At 39.7% G+C, this 16,871-nt stretch overlaps 1 protein-coding gene across 2 annotated transcripts; it reads left to right on the top strand.

The window, feature by feature from the left end:
• Positions 1-248: 248 nt before the first annotated feature.
• Positions 249-12,007, top strand: LOC135479540 (dynein regulatory complex protein 9-like). 2 transcript variants are annotated; one of them, XM_064759418.1, is made up of 10 exons: positions 249-350; positions 1,317-1,444; positions 3,457-3,701; positions 4,601-4,729; positions 8,359-8,602; positions 8,995-9,069; positions 9,401-9,532; positions 10,061-10,078; positions 10,222-10,305; positions 11,509-12,007. In XM_064759418.1, the coding sequence occupies exons 2-10, from the start codon at positions 1,325-1,327 to the stop codon at positions 11,611-11,613; spliced, it is 1,152 nt and encodes a 383-aa protein (XP_064615488.1). In that variant the 5' UTR covers positions 249-350; positions 1,317-1,324; the 3' UTR covers positions 11,614-12,007. The 2 variants fall into 2 exon arrangements, with proteins under 2 accessions (XP_064615488.1, XP_064615487.1); XM_064759417.1 differs by lacking the exon at positions 10,061-10,078 and having other exon boundaries at positions 10,204-10,305.
• Positions 12,008-16,871: the final 4,864 nt, after the last annotated feature.

Raw genomic sequence — 16,871 nt, 5'->3', positions numbered from 1 at the left:
CCAGGAAATCATATGTTTGTGCATTTATCTCAGCTTACTTTTACAAACATTAACAACAAAAGACACCACTGTGTATACAAAAGAGATGTACTTTCATGAAAAATATAAACACCCCAGCAGTTCACGCGGTAATGAATAACAAAGATAAAACACAAAATCAGTCAATGATAACCGGAAGCGACGTTGAGAATAGGGTAGTAAGATATGCGCATGAGTAGTTGCCAAGAGAGACAGTAACATCCGGTGCAGAAGGGGACGAAACTAACCTTTACACCTCTCTGAAGCCGTGGAACAGGCTGGATATCAAGTGTTTGTGTCTTCTTTACGTTGTATTGGAAACCCATAAACAGGTACTATTTTATGTTGTTAATGTTTTAAAGATTTACGAGAACGATTACTGTTAAGTATTGTATGTTAATCTTCAGCTTCCAATCTAGAACGAGGAATACAGGTTGTCGTGAAACTTGAGTAGGTGACACTAGGTGGTCTGAGATCTGTTTCTTTTTTCCCAGCTTAGTTTTCAGAACTACAGATCTGTACTCTTCCGTTCACTGACAGGGGACTTGATCTTTCGAGTTTGCTCTTCTCAGGATGTCAAAGTGGTACACAACTGAAAACATGTTTCCTTTAATTATTTATTCTGACAGTAATAAGCTCACTCAGCATTTCAGAACTCTTTTGAGTTCACATATGTTTGGAAGAGACAAGATGTGGTTCTCTCAAGCTGACGCGACTGAAAAAATGCGACTCCAAGCGCTTCAGTGTGATCTCGCCTACTACCTTGTTAATAGATAGCGATGTGGTAGGGCTAGACTGTAAAGGCTAGCTCTAGAATTGTGCTACTAAAAGATGTGATTGTATGGGAGCTGCTAACCATTGAAGCAAAAGACACAACTACATGTATGCATGTTGTATATTCAGTCTAGAATCTGCCATGAAACCTGCATTATAGCCCCATTAATTTGCGAGACCCTCCCCCCATATTGCTTTTTCTAAGCCTATGTGACTTCGGGAGACATGAGAATTCGGGAGGTCTGTTGGCAGAAGAGCACCATTACCAGCTACCATAAAACCTTGTCTTTTATTTCATTAACCCCTGGTTGGGCAATTATTCCCATCTCTCTCTAAAACCAGATCTTTCTGTACTCTAATCCCAGAGTGTAACATTCATATCCAGATCTTCTAATTTATGTATCTGACTCTTCTATAATGCTATTAATGAATCTAGACCAACTGAAACACATTCATATATATACATCTGTATATTAAATCTATAATGCTGTTGATATGTGATATGTACATCATCTATTTAACAGTGTCAGCCATGTTGGAGGGAGTAGATGCCATCCATGTGGCGACAGTTCTCGATGATTGTGTTGACCAGCTGTGCATTCTGGGACATATCATGCCGGCCTCCTATGATACACGGCCAGATGCAAATGAGGTACGTATAATGTGTTTTTATATTTTATACTAGTATTTTATTATTTTTTTTTTTTATCAGTTTTCTATTTCAAAATTCTTACATTCATTTTAACTTGATGAAACTGATCTCAACAAGATATGCACTGATATGCCGTTTAGTTATGCACTGTTATGCCCTTCTGGGTTGGATTAAAAAAATTGAAGTTGTGCCTGCAGACGGTAATGGAAATATAATAGTTTTCTAGAGGAATTTAGTGCTAAAACTCAGTGACACTTCAAACCCAGATGTGGATTATGTCACCCTTCAAAATGGCTCACAACAGTGAGTTCATTAGTTTCATGAGGATAGTAAATTAAGAGAATAGTATTTGAAATTCCACTGGAAAGTTACACAGAATGGGCAGAGGAGATGAGTTGGATTGCCTTGAGCAATGGAAATCTGCAGCAGTTTTTTGGAGAGGTAGGGATGGACTTAGGTGTTAAGATGAGTGGCAGAATTTTAAAATAGCACCATCTAGATGAACTAGTTCAATCCTGTCCTTGGCAAGAGATATGCGAAGATTCTACTGCCCTGTGACTGGGCCTTGGTGGCAAGCAGTCGTTGGCAGATCATTTATGTATGTATGTGGTCTTGCGTTTAAGTTTAATTGGGAGTGTACTTGCCGCCACCAATACAGCATATAATGTCAGCTCACTCTGAGGGTGAAAATCTGTGTGCCAGATTCACATGTGGCAATTACTCTAATACATGTACATGTTAAGCAACAAACTGTACAAAGGGCATGGGCTGGTCTGTATGTCTTACGAGTAGATACATAGAAATGTGGCATATGTGTGCTTCTGTCAGAACTTCAGTCCTGCTTCCATAGTGGAGACATGATACTTATGCCTTCAATGAGAAATAAACTCTTCAGTTTGTCGTGTAAATGTACATTCAAGCAGCACAGTCGCCCAGATATAAGGTATATTTGCATTATTACAGAATGACATGAATAGCGGGTATTTTTCTCAAGAAGTAAAAGTTACAAGCTGTTCGTTCACCCCACCCCACAGCATTGTACGCTAAGTGAATGTTTAAAAATAACAAAAAAAATGAAAAAATATTTAAATGAGGCGCTGTCAATTCAGTGGAAATGGACCTTGCGCACATCTCTCGATACTTCAGAAGGATTTACGGCTCTCTCATGATAGGATTGGCCAAAAAGAGGCATAAGAAAAAAGCTCATTAGAATGACAAGCAAGCCTAGAGTTGTAATTCGTGGTCAGTTTGAACAGTGGAGTACATTGAAGGAAGAAAAGGGTCCCGAGATGCATGAAAAGTGTCTCACAAAGCAGGATGTCGCTTAGTTACTGCTTGATGAACCTGCCACTTAGCTGCAGCTTACTTCATGTACAACCGCATTCATGTACAACCGCATGCTTAGATGGAGCAGATTGAGTAGGAAAGATTAGATAGCAAGTTCACACTGACACTGATTCTGTCACCCACACACACTTCACTCGACACCTTTGTTTTGATTGGACCTTCCGAAGGCTACGCATATGGTTCCGGCCTTTCAGGTAGAATATTAATGAGACAAAATGCCCCGCCCTCTTTGTGTTGAATTTGAATAACGGCACAAATTCTCCGGGCGCGTACAAACTACATACTCAATGAATATTTTTTATTTCAACGTGACTGATTTAGTTTACGAATGAACTTTAAAACTTCGTTAAGACGTCGCAGTCAGAATATGTTTAAAAATCCAAATTTTGTGCGACCATGTCATTTTAATATTAAGTTCATATTGAAATGTATAAATATGGAAGTTCCATGTGGAAAAATCTTATAGACTACCAGTATTTAGTAATTGATTATAATATATTTCTTTCAGTTAAGCATGATGTATATATAAAATATTTTATTGCATGAATACTCACTACAAGAGTTGCCGAAAAAAAAATGCAGTCATTACATGTTGCAGAAATGAGTATTGAATCTTTTGATGTAACCTTTAGTTTTTAAAATATATTTTTCTTTTTCAACTTCAGATTGTCCGAGATGAAATCACAGAGTTGGTTGAAACACAGAGAGATCTGGAACAGAAATTCGAAAATGTTCTGGCGGAGAAAGAAGCAATTCAGAAAACGACACAGAAGAAAAACCGCTTAGCTGAGGTGGAAAAGACTGTGGGGAGCTTGGGGGGTAACTTACGGAACAGCACACATGTGTTTGCACGAAGCCTACGCCAGAACCCTCTCACAGTAGATAACATCACCAAAATTCAGACAGACAGGTACGCGACCATTGATAACAGCGAGGTCCACTGGGGCCACTTGCATAATGAAATCTTAGCTACCATCAGTTGTATACCCTAACAATGAGATTTACAATTAATTGTAAAAATAACTTTTGCAGCTTGCACAACAGAACTGTAAAGTGACTGTAATATTTTTGATCGAGATCATATGCCAAGTATTACTTATACATAATGGTGATCTGTATAAATGGAAAATGTGGCACGTATTCACTTTTTCTTGCCTTCAACTTCAAAAGAGTTCTACATCATAATGACTCCAAGGTCAACAACAACATGCAACATCTTGTTAAGACAAATAAATGGCACATCTTTGCAAACCAAATCCAAAATTGCAAACTGAATAATAATTAGTCTACCTTATTAGTCTAAGGCTCAGTCTACCTCGATGAAAGCCCTGTCTCACCATCACCTCAAAAACTAGTTCACTACCAAAGGTATGGTGGGCAGTAGATCTCTGAGAGTCTTTAGTGAAACTTTCCTTTGTGTCCGTAAGCAGGCAATTTCTAAATTCCTCACTTTCATGGTTTGTTGGGCCTTTTGTGATTATAAGCAGTGATTATATTGGACAGATTAGTGACAATCTGTCCAATACAATGCTTCCATTTGGGAATGTTGATGCGTGTTAGAGACCACTTGTCTTACACCAATTGGATGTGCATTTCTGTATGTCACATGTGTGTAAAGTTCAACAGTAATAAAGGTCAGAGGGTTAACTTTGGGAACTCCGATTTTCCCCACCCGTAGAACTGACCACCCGTGTATAAGTTATATCATCCTGAACAACAATCAACCAGCCAAAAATCTGTCTTTGTTTCCTTTTATAGTTTTTTATTTAGTATTTACCAGTGTTGTTTTTCTTGTTTTTTCCTCTGTAGAGGATTCATAGAGAAGGTGATGTCAGCGACACTCCATGAGCTGATTGAACGCTGCAGTTTCCAGTCCTTATTAGAGGCAGTGAAGAGAGAGAAAGAGAAGAAAGCCATGATCAGACAAACTGTAAAAAAGTAAGTCACATAACCGAAGCCATGCTTAGACAGAATGCTTAAAAGTAAGCACACAGCAAGACAAAAGCCATGATCATACAGACTGTACAGAAGTAAGTCATCCAGCTAGACAGAAGCCCTGATCTGACGGTATGGAAGTCCCTGTGTGTCACCCAACAATACAAGAGTAAGTCACACCGCAGGACAAAAGCCATGATCAGACAGACTGTACAAAAGTAAGTTCCAGCTAGACAGAAGCCCAGATCTGACCATATGGATGTACATGTATGTCACTCAACAACACAAAAGCTATGATCAGACAGACTGTACAGAAGTAAGTCACACAGCAGGACAAAAACCTGTAAGAGACATACTGTACAGAAGTAAGTCGCACAGCAAGACAAAAGCCTGTATGAGACATACTGTACAGAAGTAAGTCGCACAGCAAGACCACAGCCTGTACGAGACATACTGTACAGAAGTAAGTCACACAGCAAGACGAAAGCCTGTACGAGACATACTGTACAGAATTAAGTCGCACAGCAAGATGAAAGCCTGTACGAGACATACTGTACAGTAGTAAGTTGCACAGCAAGACGAAAGCCTGTATGAGACATACTGTACAGAAATAAGTCGCACAAGACGAAAGCCTGTACGAGACATACTGTACAGAAGTAAGTCGCACAGCAAGACGAAAGCCTGTACGAGACATACTATACAGAAGTAAGTCACACAGCAAGACGACAGCCTGTACGAGACATACTGTACAGAAGTAAGTCGCACAGCACGACGAAAGCCTGTACGAGACATACTGTACAGAAATAAGTCGCACAAGACGAAAGCCTGTACGAGACATACTGTACAGAAGTAAGTCGCACTGCAAGACAAAAACATGTACGAGACATACTGTACAGAAATAAGTCGCACAACAAGACGAAAGCCTGTACGAGACATACTGTACAGAAGTAAGTCGCACAACAAGACAAAAGCCTGTACGAGACATACTGTACAGAAGTAAGTCGCACAGCAAGACAAAAGCTGTGATCAGACATACTGTACAGAAGTAAGTCACACAGCAAGATGAAAACCTGTATGAGACTTACTGTACAGAAGTAAGTCGCACAGCAAGATGAAAGCCTGTACGAGACATACTGTACAGAAGTAAGTCGCACAGCAAGATGAAAACCTGTATGAGACATACTGTACAGAAGTAAGACACTCAGCAAGACGAAAGCCTGTACGAGACATACTGTACAGAAGTAAGTCGCAGAGCAAGACGAAAACCTGTATGAGACATACTGTACAGAAGTAAGTCACACAGCAAGACAAAAACCTGTATGAGACATACTGTACAGAAGTAAGTCGCACAGCAAGACGAAAACCTGTATAGACATACTGTGCAGAAGTAAGTCGAACAGCAAGACGAAAGCCTGTATGAGACATACTGTACAGAAGTAAGTCGCACAGCAAGACGAAAGCTTGTATGAGACATACTGTACAGAAGTAAGTCGCACAGCAAGACGAAAACCTGTATGAGACATACTGTGCAGAAGTAAGTCGAACAGCAAGACGAAAGCCTGTATGAGACATACTGTACAGAAGTAAGTTGCACAGCAAGACGAAAGCTTGTATGAGACATACTGTACAGAAGTAAGACACCCAGCAAGACGAAAGCCTGTACGAGACATACTGTACAGAAGTAAGTCGCACAACAAGACAAAAGCCTGTACAAGACATACTGTACAGAAGTAAGTCGCACAGCAAGACAAAAGCCATGATCAGACATACTGTACAGAAGTAAGTCACACAGCAAGATGAAAACCTGTATGAGACTTACTGTACAGAAGTAAGTCACTCAGCAAGATGAAAGCCTGTACGAGACATACTGTACAGAAGTAAATCGCACAGCAAGATGAAAACCTGTATGAGACATACTGTACAGAAGTAAGACACCCAGCAAGACGAAAGCCTGTACGAGACATACTGTACAGAAGTAAGTCGCACAGCAAGACGAAAACCTGTATGAGACATACTGTACAGAAGTAAGTCACACAGCAAGACAAAAGCCATGATCAGACAGACTGTACAGAAGTAAGTCACACAGCAAAACAAAAACCTGTATGAGACATACTGTACAGAAGTAAGACACCCAGCAAGATGAAAGCCTGTACGAGACATACTGTACAGAAGTAAGTCGCACAGCAAGATGAAAACCTGTATGAGACACACTGTACAGAAGTAAGACACCCAGCAGGACAAAACCTGTATGAGACATACTGTGCAGAAGTAAGTCACTCAGCAAGATGAAAGCCTGTACGAGACATACTGTACAGAAGTAAATCGCACAGCAAGATGAAAACCTGTATGAGACATACTGTACAGAAGTAAGACACCCAGCAAGACGAAAGCCTGTACGAGACATACTGTACAGAAGTAAGTCGCACAGCAAGACGAAAACCTGTATGAGACATACTGTACAGAAGTAAGTCACACAGCAAGACAAAAGCCATGATCAGACAGACTGTACAGAAGTAAGTCACACAGCAAAACAAAAACCTGTATGAGACATACTGTACAGAAGTAAGACACCCAGCAAGATGAAAGCCTGTACGAGACATACTGTACAGAAGTAAGTCGCACAGCAAGATGAAAACCTGTATGAGACACACTGTACAGAAGTAAGACACCCAGCAAGACGAAAGCCTGTACGAGACATACTGTACAGAAGTAAGTCGCACAGCAGGACAAAACCTGTATGAGACATACTGTGCAGAAGTAAGTCACTCAGCAAGACGAAAGCCTGTACGAGACATACTGTACAGAAGTAAGTCGCACAGCAGGACAAAACCTGTATGAGACATACTGTACAGAAGTAAGTCGCACAGCAAGACGAAAGCCTGTACGAGACATACTGTACAGAAGTAAGTCGCACAGCAGGACAAAACCTGTATGAGACATACTGTACAGAAGTAAGTCGCACAGCAAGACGAAAGCCTGTATGAGACATACTGTACAGAAGTAAGTCACACAGCAAGACGAAAGCCTGTATGAGACATACTGTACAGAAGTAAGACACCCAGCAAGACGAAAGCCAGGATTGGATGGATTATACAGATCTGTGCAAGTCAAAAAGCCAGATTATGTATTGTCAGCACATCTACGAATCTGCTCTGCATAGTTTGATAGTAACTTGCCAAAGCTGGGTGAAAGGTCAGTCATATACCCCAGGCTTCCTATTTCCTCCACCCAGAAAGCTTACTGCTATCATGTATGTGAAAAATTCCTGGGGAAAAAGAGAAACATGCAGGGATTGCAGTGGTCAAAATATTTTGAGCTCTTCAGAGTGATGACCTCAACAAGAATTAACTGAGGTCATCCAGTAAGATTTAAAGTTCTTAAGTATATTAGATTCTGTTTATACACTGTCTGAAATAGCATGAAAGTTTATATACATGTAATACATGTATAATATCTGTGTGTGAAAATATGAATATTTCCATATACTATGTGTATGTCATTCTTGTCATGACCTCAGCTTATTGAGGGGTCATCATTTCAATTTTGAGCTCTTAAAAATGAGTGAATTAAAGCCCTAACATTTTAACCCCTGGATTGTGCGTGTTAGACTCAGTTGTTGTTGTTGTCAACAGGGAGGAGGATGGGAGGAAGAGGATCAAGCTGTTGCAGCGGCAGCTGCTCGACGTGAGGAAGGAGAAGGAGGTAGAGCTGCAGCAGAGGAATGAGATGATAGCTCACCTTAAGGACCAGCTGCAAGAGATGAAAGCTAAGACTAACATGGAGGGCAAGTACATCAAGAAATGTGCGGAAGTCAATGTAGCCCAGACGCAGAAACGCTGTACCCTCTCTGAGAAACAGCTCAAGGATGAGATAGATGTAAGTCCAGCAGCAGAATTTGTGGGAATTCATTTGCTTATTTATGTGTGCCGAAGCCAGGATTGTAAAGATACAGAAATGCTGCTCCTGAAATACCAGAGATACCAGTTCAGTCACTTTCCTCAGTTATCTTGGGACCGTAGCTATAACAGTCGTTCAGAGGCACTCATTAGGCTATTTTTACAGTCTTACATTTCTTGAGGACAACTTTTACCAATATCTACATGACAGGTGGGAAAAGGTCTTGCTAAAGGTCTGTGGTTTACCTCAGGAATTTTGGTTTCATCCACCCATAATACTTATTCATCGTATGTCGTTCAACAGCTATTAGACATTCAGTTAAAGAATAGAAGAATAAATTCAAGGATGAATCTGATTTTCCTTTGCTCCAGAGACTTGGCCAGCAGGTGGACGAGGAGACGAGGTGTAATGCAGAGATAGAAGCTTATCTACGAACGCATCAAGCTGTGAGTAATGATACACAGCGTTCAGTTGTACAAACGCACCTTCTGTTCTTGCTAACTTAATAAACTTTGCTTAACCGTTCATAAAAGGGCCTTTTATATGGTTTTATAAGAAGTTGGTTGAAATCATTTACTTTCTACCGAATTGACACAGAAAAGTTTGTCAGTTGATTGCCAACGTGTGGTGGTTTATTCTTGGCTCTTCGGTTTTCTCCACCCATAAAACTGATAAACATGAAAAACTATTCTGGAATTCTGGAATAAGAATCATCTTGAGTACTGTCAAAGAAATCAAAACTGAAATGAGATGACCTGTATGTTCTGCTTTCTGAAGGATTTGGAGAAGAAGGTAGAGTTCTGGATGGAGAAATACGACAAAGATGTGGATGCCAAGCAACATGAGTTAGATGTGCTGAAAGCTTCTAAAGCCAAGGACCTGGAAAAATTACAGGAACTGACAAAAATGGTGAGTGAGAATTAACAGAAAGCTCTTTAGCATCACCATTGACCTATGTTGACCTATATATGTTACAGTATAGAAAGTATTTTTAGACTTTTTACGCCATGCTTTCGTGAAACTAAAAGGCCTTGATACATGCATACATTTGGCCTTAAATAGCCTGGATAGAAATTGTATAAATTTGATTGTTTTACATGATGTCGCTTTAACTTTCACTCTCATTTTGCTGACCTATTTATCTCACAGTATAAGGAGTATGAGAATGTGACTGGGGGATAGGATAGAGGAACTTTTTCTGCACTTTTTCTGCATGGTGTGATTTTCACTTTCACTTTGATGACCTATTTGAGTTATTGTATAAGGAGTTGTGTACATGATTTCACTTGTATTTATGTATGAGCAGGTTGTTGTTGAGGACAGGATAGAGAGGGTTACAGCAATGTATTTGTAAAGATGTTATCATACATTTACACTTTTTGTACATGTACATGGTCGGACTTTCACTTTCATTTTGGTGACCTATTTACGTTACAGTATAAGGAGTATGAGCAGGTGGTTGTTGAGGACAGGATAGAGAAGACTACAACAATGTATTTCTAAAGATGTTATCATACATTTACAGTTTTTGTACATTGTGTGACTTTTACTTTCATTTTGGTGACCTATTTATGTTACAGTATAAGGAGTATGAACAGGTGGTTGTTGAGGACAGGATAGAGAAGGAAAAGAACAGAAGGAAACAAGAGCAAGAGGCCATCGAGCTGCGCGCTGCGACCAAGGTCAGTCTCAACAGCTTTGGTTATCTTTGTATTCACTCATAATACATTATTTGATTGCAGTTAACCACATCATCAGGATTACTCGCTAAAGTGTCATTGATTAGGTTTATAGAGGACAGCTCCACCTAATTCAAACTTTTCAACTGTTAAAGCACTTTTGTAGTGAAATTTATGCATACACTTAAAGTGAAAATGACACTAACATGATTTGCATGTGTCAGTAAAGAAGCTAGCTTCATACAACTGTGCGTATTATTTCTCTAAACTCAATAGTTCTCTGAGAATGTTTCAAATATTGGTCCTAGAGACTGTTGAAAAGGTTGAAGAATTAGGGTATGTCCTTCTTGAATTAAGCATCATTAGGAAAAATGTTATACATAATGTTTCATTTGAAATAAGATCCATTTTATTTTTCTAGGGCATTAGGAATATCTGATTGTATTGTCCTATGCATTTAGAAGTGAAGTGTTTTCTCTTACCGTAAACTGATCGTCATTATGAAAGTTTGTCAGTATCTTGCCAAATTTGTCGGGGATTTACCTTGGTCACTTTGGTTTCTTCTACTCCTAAACTGACTGCCATCATATATGTATGAAATTGTCTTGAGTATGACATTAAATGACAATTAAATACCTAAATACTCTGGGGGCCTCCATGGCTCAGTCGGTTAGCGCGCTAGCGCAGCGTAATGACCCAGGAGCCTCTCACCAATGCGGTCGCTGTGAGTTCAAGTCCAGCTCATGCTGGCTTCCTCTCCGGCTGTAAGTAGGTAGGTCTGCCAGCAACCTGCGGATGGTCGTGGATTTCCCCCAGGCTGTGCCCGGTTTCCACCCACCATAATGCTGGCCGCCGTCGTATAAGTGAAATATTCTTGAGTACGGCGTAAAACACCAATCAAATAAATAAATAAATAAATACTCTGAATGTCCTGAAATTTCACCCACAAAGGTGCATGTTCACAGACAAATAAATGTGATAAAATGTTATTTTTGGTGCTGTAATTCACATTTTTTCACTCGGGTATCATTCTACCTTTCAGAAAAAAAACCTTAAAAAACCTTTCTAGTATGAATGGAACCATTACAATCAGGAAAAATGAGTTAGTCATGAATGTAATGTTATGTCATTTAGGTTAATAAATTGCACAAGGTAGTCTACATGTATCTGTTTAGTTTGTTATCGTGATGTTTTCCTGTGTTACAGCTGCAAGCCTGGTGGAGAGGTGTCATGGTTAGACGAGGACTTGGCCAGTACAGTCGCAAAAAGAAGAGCAAGAAAGGCAAAAAGGGCAAAAAGGGAAAGAAATAAACTTCATTTGTGCTGGTTTTATACACTCTTTGACTGCTGTACCACATGGGGGATTGTGTTGCTAAGTCGTTTGAACCACATGATCCCTCCATATTATTATTGTGATAATTAATTTGTATAATAACAAGGTTTACCTGTTATTCAAGCGACTCCATTTGAACTACAAAGGTGGAAATATTGTTTTCATTTTTAATTCTCACTGTATTTATACTTGTATGACATGTCAGGCATTTTAAAACTGTACCACATCAAAGAAGATGGAAATTCCTAATTTTGTAGTTTTGGATTTATAAGTTTTATCCTACTGTGATATTTATTAAATCATGTTACTAAACTTTATGTCTGTTATGGAGAGTTAATTGTTTGTGTTGTGGTAGTCATTGTTAGCACTGCTTGAAGCTGTGCTTCTGTATTTACACTTGTCAAATAAAAACGATATGATTTGTCTTTGTACATATATCTCATCTTCATTTTCTTATTGGCTCGTATGAGGAACAATTTACACCACGTCAAAGTTTCAGTCGTCAGTAACTTGCCAATGCTCGATGGCTTCCCCCCGAGCGCTTCCGTTTCCTCCACCCATAAAACTGACTACTGTCGGTGAATCATTCTAGAGTAAGGCATTCTGTTAGTAATTCTAGACCAGTGATGTCTATTAAATAAATTGCAACTATCATCACTACATTTTTTATTTTTTATTTTTTTGCTTCAGCCATGGGGTTAAGGGGCGTGCGAATTGCTAGTTTTAAAGGAAAACAGAGCACTAAAATGAAGTATGTCAGTTGAAAACCATTAAACAATGTCCAAGAAAATAGTTACCGTACATTAATTTTTACAAAATTTTTCATCAGACATCAGAATCTGTGGTGGTCGTCAGTGACCCAGAGGGGATCCGTGATGTCACGTCTATATTTTGGAAATAGTTGGTTTCAAGTCCATACGGCGAATGCATTCACAGGTACATGTATACAACTATATGCATTTAGAACGGTGGCATCGAGATGTTTGTGACCTGATGTGACGTCACTGGTCCTAATATGGCCAGAAAGGGTCCTCTCAAGGTATATTTTTAGGGTGATTTGGTGGCAATAAGCGGTCAGCAGTGCTCTCTCGTGTGGCCTTGTATGAAGCTCGCTGCTGATTTTTTTTCTCGTTTAATTACTTTGGAGTTTGACATCACCTTACATGTTATATTAGCCCCAGTTTGACATCACCTTACATGTTATATTAGCCCCAGTTTGACTTCACCTTACATGTTATATTAGCCCTTGTTTGACATCACCTTACATGTTATATTAGCCCCAGTTTGACCTCACCTTACATGTTATATTAGCCCCAGTTTGACTTCATCTTACATGTTATATTAGCCCCAGTTTGACTTCATCTTACATGTTATATTAGCCCCAGTTTGACATCACCTTACATGTTATATTAGCCCTTGTTTGACATCACCTTACATGTTATATTAGCCCCAGTTTGACTTCACCTTACATGTTATATTAGCCCCAGTTTGACATCACCTTACATGTTATATTGGCCCCAGTTTGACATCACCTTACATGTTATATTAGCCCCAGTTTGACATCACCTTACATGTTATATTAGCCCCAGTTTGACATCACCTTACATGTTATATTAGCCCCAGTTTGACATCACCTTACACGTTATATTAGCCCCAGTTTGACATCACCTTACATGTTATATTAGCCCTTGTTTGACATCACCTTACATGTTATATTAGCCCCAGTTTGACTTCACCTTACATGTTATATTAGCCCCAGTTTGACACCACCTTACATGTTATATTAGCCCCAGTTTGACATCACCTTACATGTTATATTAGCCCCAGTTTGACATCACCTTACACGTTATATTAGCCCCAGTTTGACTTCACCTTACACGTTATATTAGCCCCAGTTTGACTTCACCTTACATGTTATATTAGCCCCAGTTTGACATCACCTTACATGTTATATTAGCCCCAGTTTGACATCACCTTACATGTTATATTAGCCCCAGTTTGACATCACCTTACATGTTATATTAGCCCCAGTTTGACTTCACCTTACATGTTATATTAGCCCCAGTTTGACATCACCTTACATGTTATATTAGCCCCAGTTTGACATCACCTTACATGTTATATTAGCCCCAGTTTGACATCATCTTACATGTTATATTAGCCCCAGTTTGACATCACCTTACATGTTATATTAGCCCCAGTTTGACTTCACCTTACATGTTATATTAGCCCCAGTTTGACTTCACCTTACATGTTATATTAGCCCCAGTTTGACATCACCTTACATGTTATGTTAGCCCCAGTTTGACATCACCTTACATGTTATATTAGCCCCAGTTTGACTTCGCCTTACATGTTATATTAGCCCAGTTTGACTTCACCTTACATGTTATATTAGCCCCAGTTTGACTTCAACTTTAACGTTTGCATGGCAGCCATCATACTTTTAAAGTGAAATATTTCTTAAGTAAGGTGTTTATTTATTTGATTGGTGTTTTATGCCGTACTCAAGAATATTTCACTTATACGATGGCGGCCAGTATTATGGTGGGAGGAAACCCACGACCATCTGCAGGTTGCTGCAGACCTTCCCAGGTACAGCCGGAGAGGAAGCCACCATGAGCTGAACTTGAAGTCAAAGCGATCACCTTGGTGACTGCATTGTGCCGCGCTGACATGCTAAGAACTTCTGCGAAGTCCCCAAGGTGAAAAGTAAATAAATAAATAAAACTGACCAAATAAACAACGACCCTGCTCAAGCCGAAGTCATTGTATCGGAAAATAGCCCGAAAACCCGGTTTTAGGATAGCCCCCTAATTTAAATAGGGGGCCTCCGTGGCTCAGTTGGTTAGCGCGTTAGCGCAGAGTAATAACCCAGGAGCCTCTCACCAATGCGGTCACTGTGAGTTCAAGTCCAGCTCAGACTGGCGTGGGAAGGTCTGCCAGCAACCTGCGGATGGTCGTGGGTTTCTTCCGGGCTCTGCCCTGTTTCGTCCCACCCTAATGCTGGCCGCCGTTGTGTAAGTGAAACATTCTTGAGTAGGGCGTAAAACAGCAATCAAATAAATAAATAAAATAAACCTATTTTAAATACTGATGTGCGGAGATCACTGCCATCCGTAGCTGCTAAATAGACCTTATACACAATATTAGAAGTTCACGGCCGATTTCTTGTCTGGTCTGAAAACTGTAGTTGCAGTAAACTACAACCAGCAATTTGATTAAAATCAGATCATAACGTTGTTCGCGAAGCGATATAGGCCTACATACGATCTGATTGTAATCACATTGGCTAACTGGCTCTCGCCTAGTTCTACTGAAGCGGAGTCGACAGTTGTTTTTTTGAAAGTAGTGCTCAGCATACGTAGACCCCATATACTGGGACGAATATAACGGTTATATAGCTATAGGAGAATAGTTGTATTTAAATACAGTAGAGTGAAGCGCATTGTTCGGCCAATCTGGTAAAAGCTTGCCGGAGACCGGGAAAAAGTATTCATCGTACTTGCATTGAACTTTTTCTAAGGGAAATATTCAAAGTTCTGACGAGAAGTTGGCAGAACATGTGCCATTTACAAGCCAGAACCATGAGGGGAATCCTCAGGCTTGTTGTCTTCGGTTTCTTGAGACTCAACATCCAAGTTGCTTTCGGTGCTAGAGAAAAGAATTATAATATGACGTTAAATATTTTCCCGCACATCAACATAATGGTAGATATAATTACAATAAGCAGAATGTACATTATCTTCTCTGATTAAAATTGTACCTATGTTCCTCTGTGAAGCCATCTAGGAACTGCATGATGTCCATGAACTTCCATCTTTTCCCTTTAGCAGCGCAAGATCCACTTCTCTTTACTTTCATTTCTCTCTTTTTCCGCACATACGTATCTCGCAGTGTTCTCCATCTCGTTTTCCAGATATCACCTATTAATTGGAAAAAAGTATGTTACATGCATAAATGTATCAACTGCATATAATTCAAGTATGTGAAAACAATAAAAAAAATATGTTTGGATATAGCTTATACCTGTGTTTTCCTTTTTGGCTCCATGTTCTTGAAGCGTGGCAGCAATGCTGACCCAAATGTTGCTGTTTTTAAGTGCATCTTTATAGTCCTTCCTTGAGGCATCATAAAGCTGTGGAGTTTGCCTGACAAGTTCGATAAGCTTCTCAAGAATTGAATCTGAAATGAAGCTGCGAGGCATTTCTACAACTCATGTGCAAAAAACACGTGGCCTGCTGATCGGAAACCCCCTGGGGATTCCCCACTTCTTGTCTCCGTATACACGCGTATTGCGTATTCGGACTCTCCTGCTAGCGTTCCAGAGAATACGTACTACGCGCTACGCATCACGCTTTACGCATTAAGCGTACATGAAATCACTTCTACTGTTTTACTACAAAGTGTTAAATACGCATTACGTACTACGCATTACGCATCACGCACATGGAATCCCGGCCTAATAGTGTCTTTGGCCGGGCGTGACAAATATGTCATCACTGAAAGTGAAACATGCTACAAGGAGACACTGTGAAATACCCCGAAACAGGCCAAGTGTTGAAATGTTTGAACGTCAAGTAAAGCAACAAAAAAATCAGTAGGCCCCTCTATTTCAGGAATATTGGAACTCGTACTGAGAAAAGTAGGCCCTATGACCTCTTTATCCCCACGGGGTCCGAAGGCCTATATACTTTCACTGCTGAAGAGAAATAATTAAAAATTACAACTTTTACGTATTTTTTGATTTTATGTTTCACGCTGTGTTAATTATAGGTTATTTCACGCTCATGATGATGTCCAGCTCAATAACTAGAAACTACGAAACCTTGTTATGTATAGTGTGCCTGAGAAATATCAAGCCAGATAAGACAGTAAAATTTAACCATATACGATAGTTTAATTGGTACAAGCATGCAACGAAAAGCAACCTCAAACAAATTAAATAACCGCACTTAGAGTTGGATGTTCAAGTTAATTGGTTTCAATTAATTGTTTTTAGGCGCTCTTATTTTTAGATAAGCTATGCAGGTATATTAAAATGGGGCCTACATCCAATGGGACTATAGATCCAGGGTCAATCCTGAATCGAGTCACACCTAACATCTTAAAAGAGGAAGTTGTAACTTCCTGGCTTGGCGTTCAGCATGAAGGGGATAGTGCAACGACTGCATGGTTGACCCGTGTCACTATAATGGTTCGGGCAGGGTTTACTTGCCTTCGGTAAGGCGTCTCA

The sequence above is a fragment of the Liolophura sinensis genome, chromosome 12 (genome assembly GCF_032854445.1).
Source record: "Liolophura sinensis isolate JHLJ2023 chromosome 12, CUHK_Ljap_v2, whole genome shotgun sequence".
NCBI lineage: Eukaryota > Metazoa > Mollusca > Polyplacophora > Chitonida > Chitonidae > Liolophura > Liolophura sinensis.
Note: the sequence above shows the minus strand (reverse complement) of the source record. Positions and strands in the feature narration are given on the sequence as shown.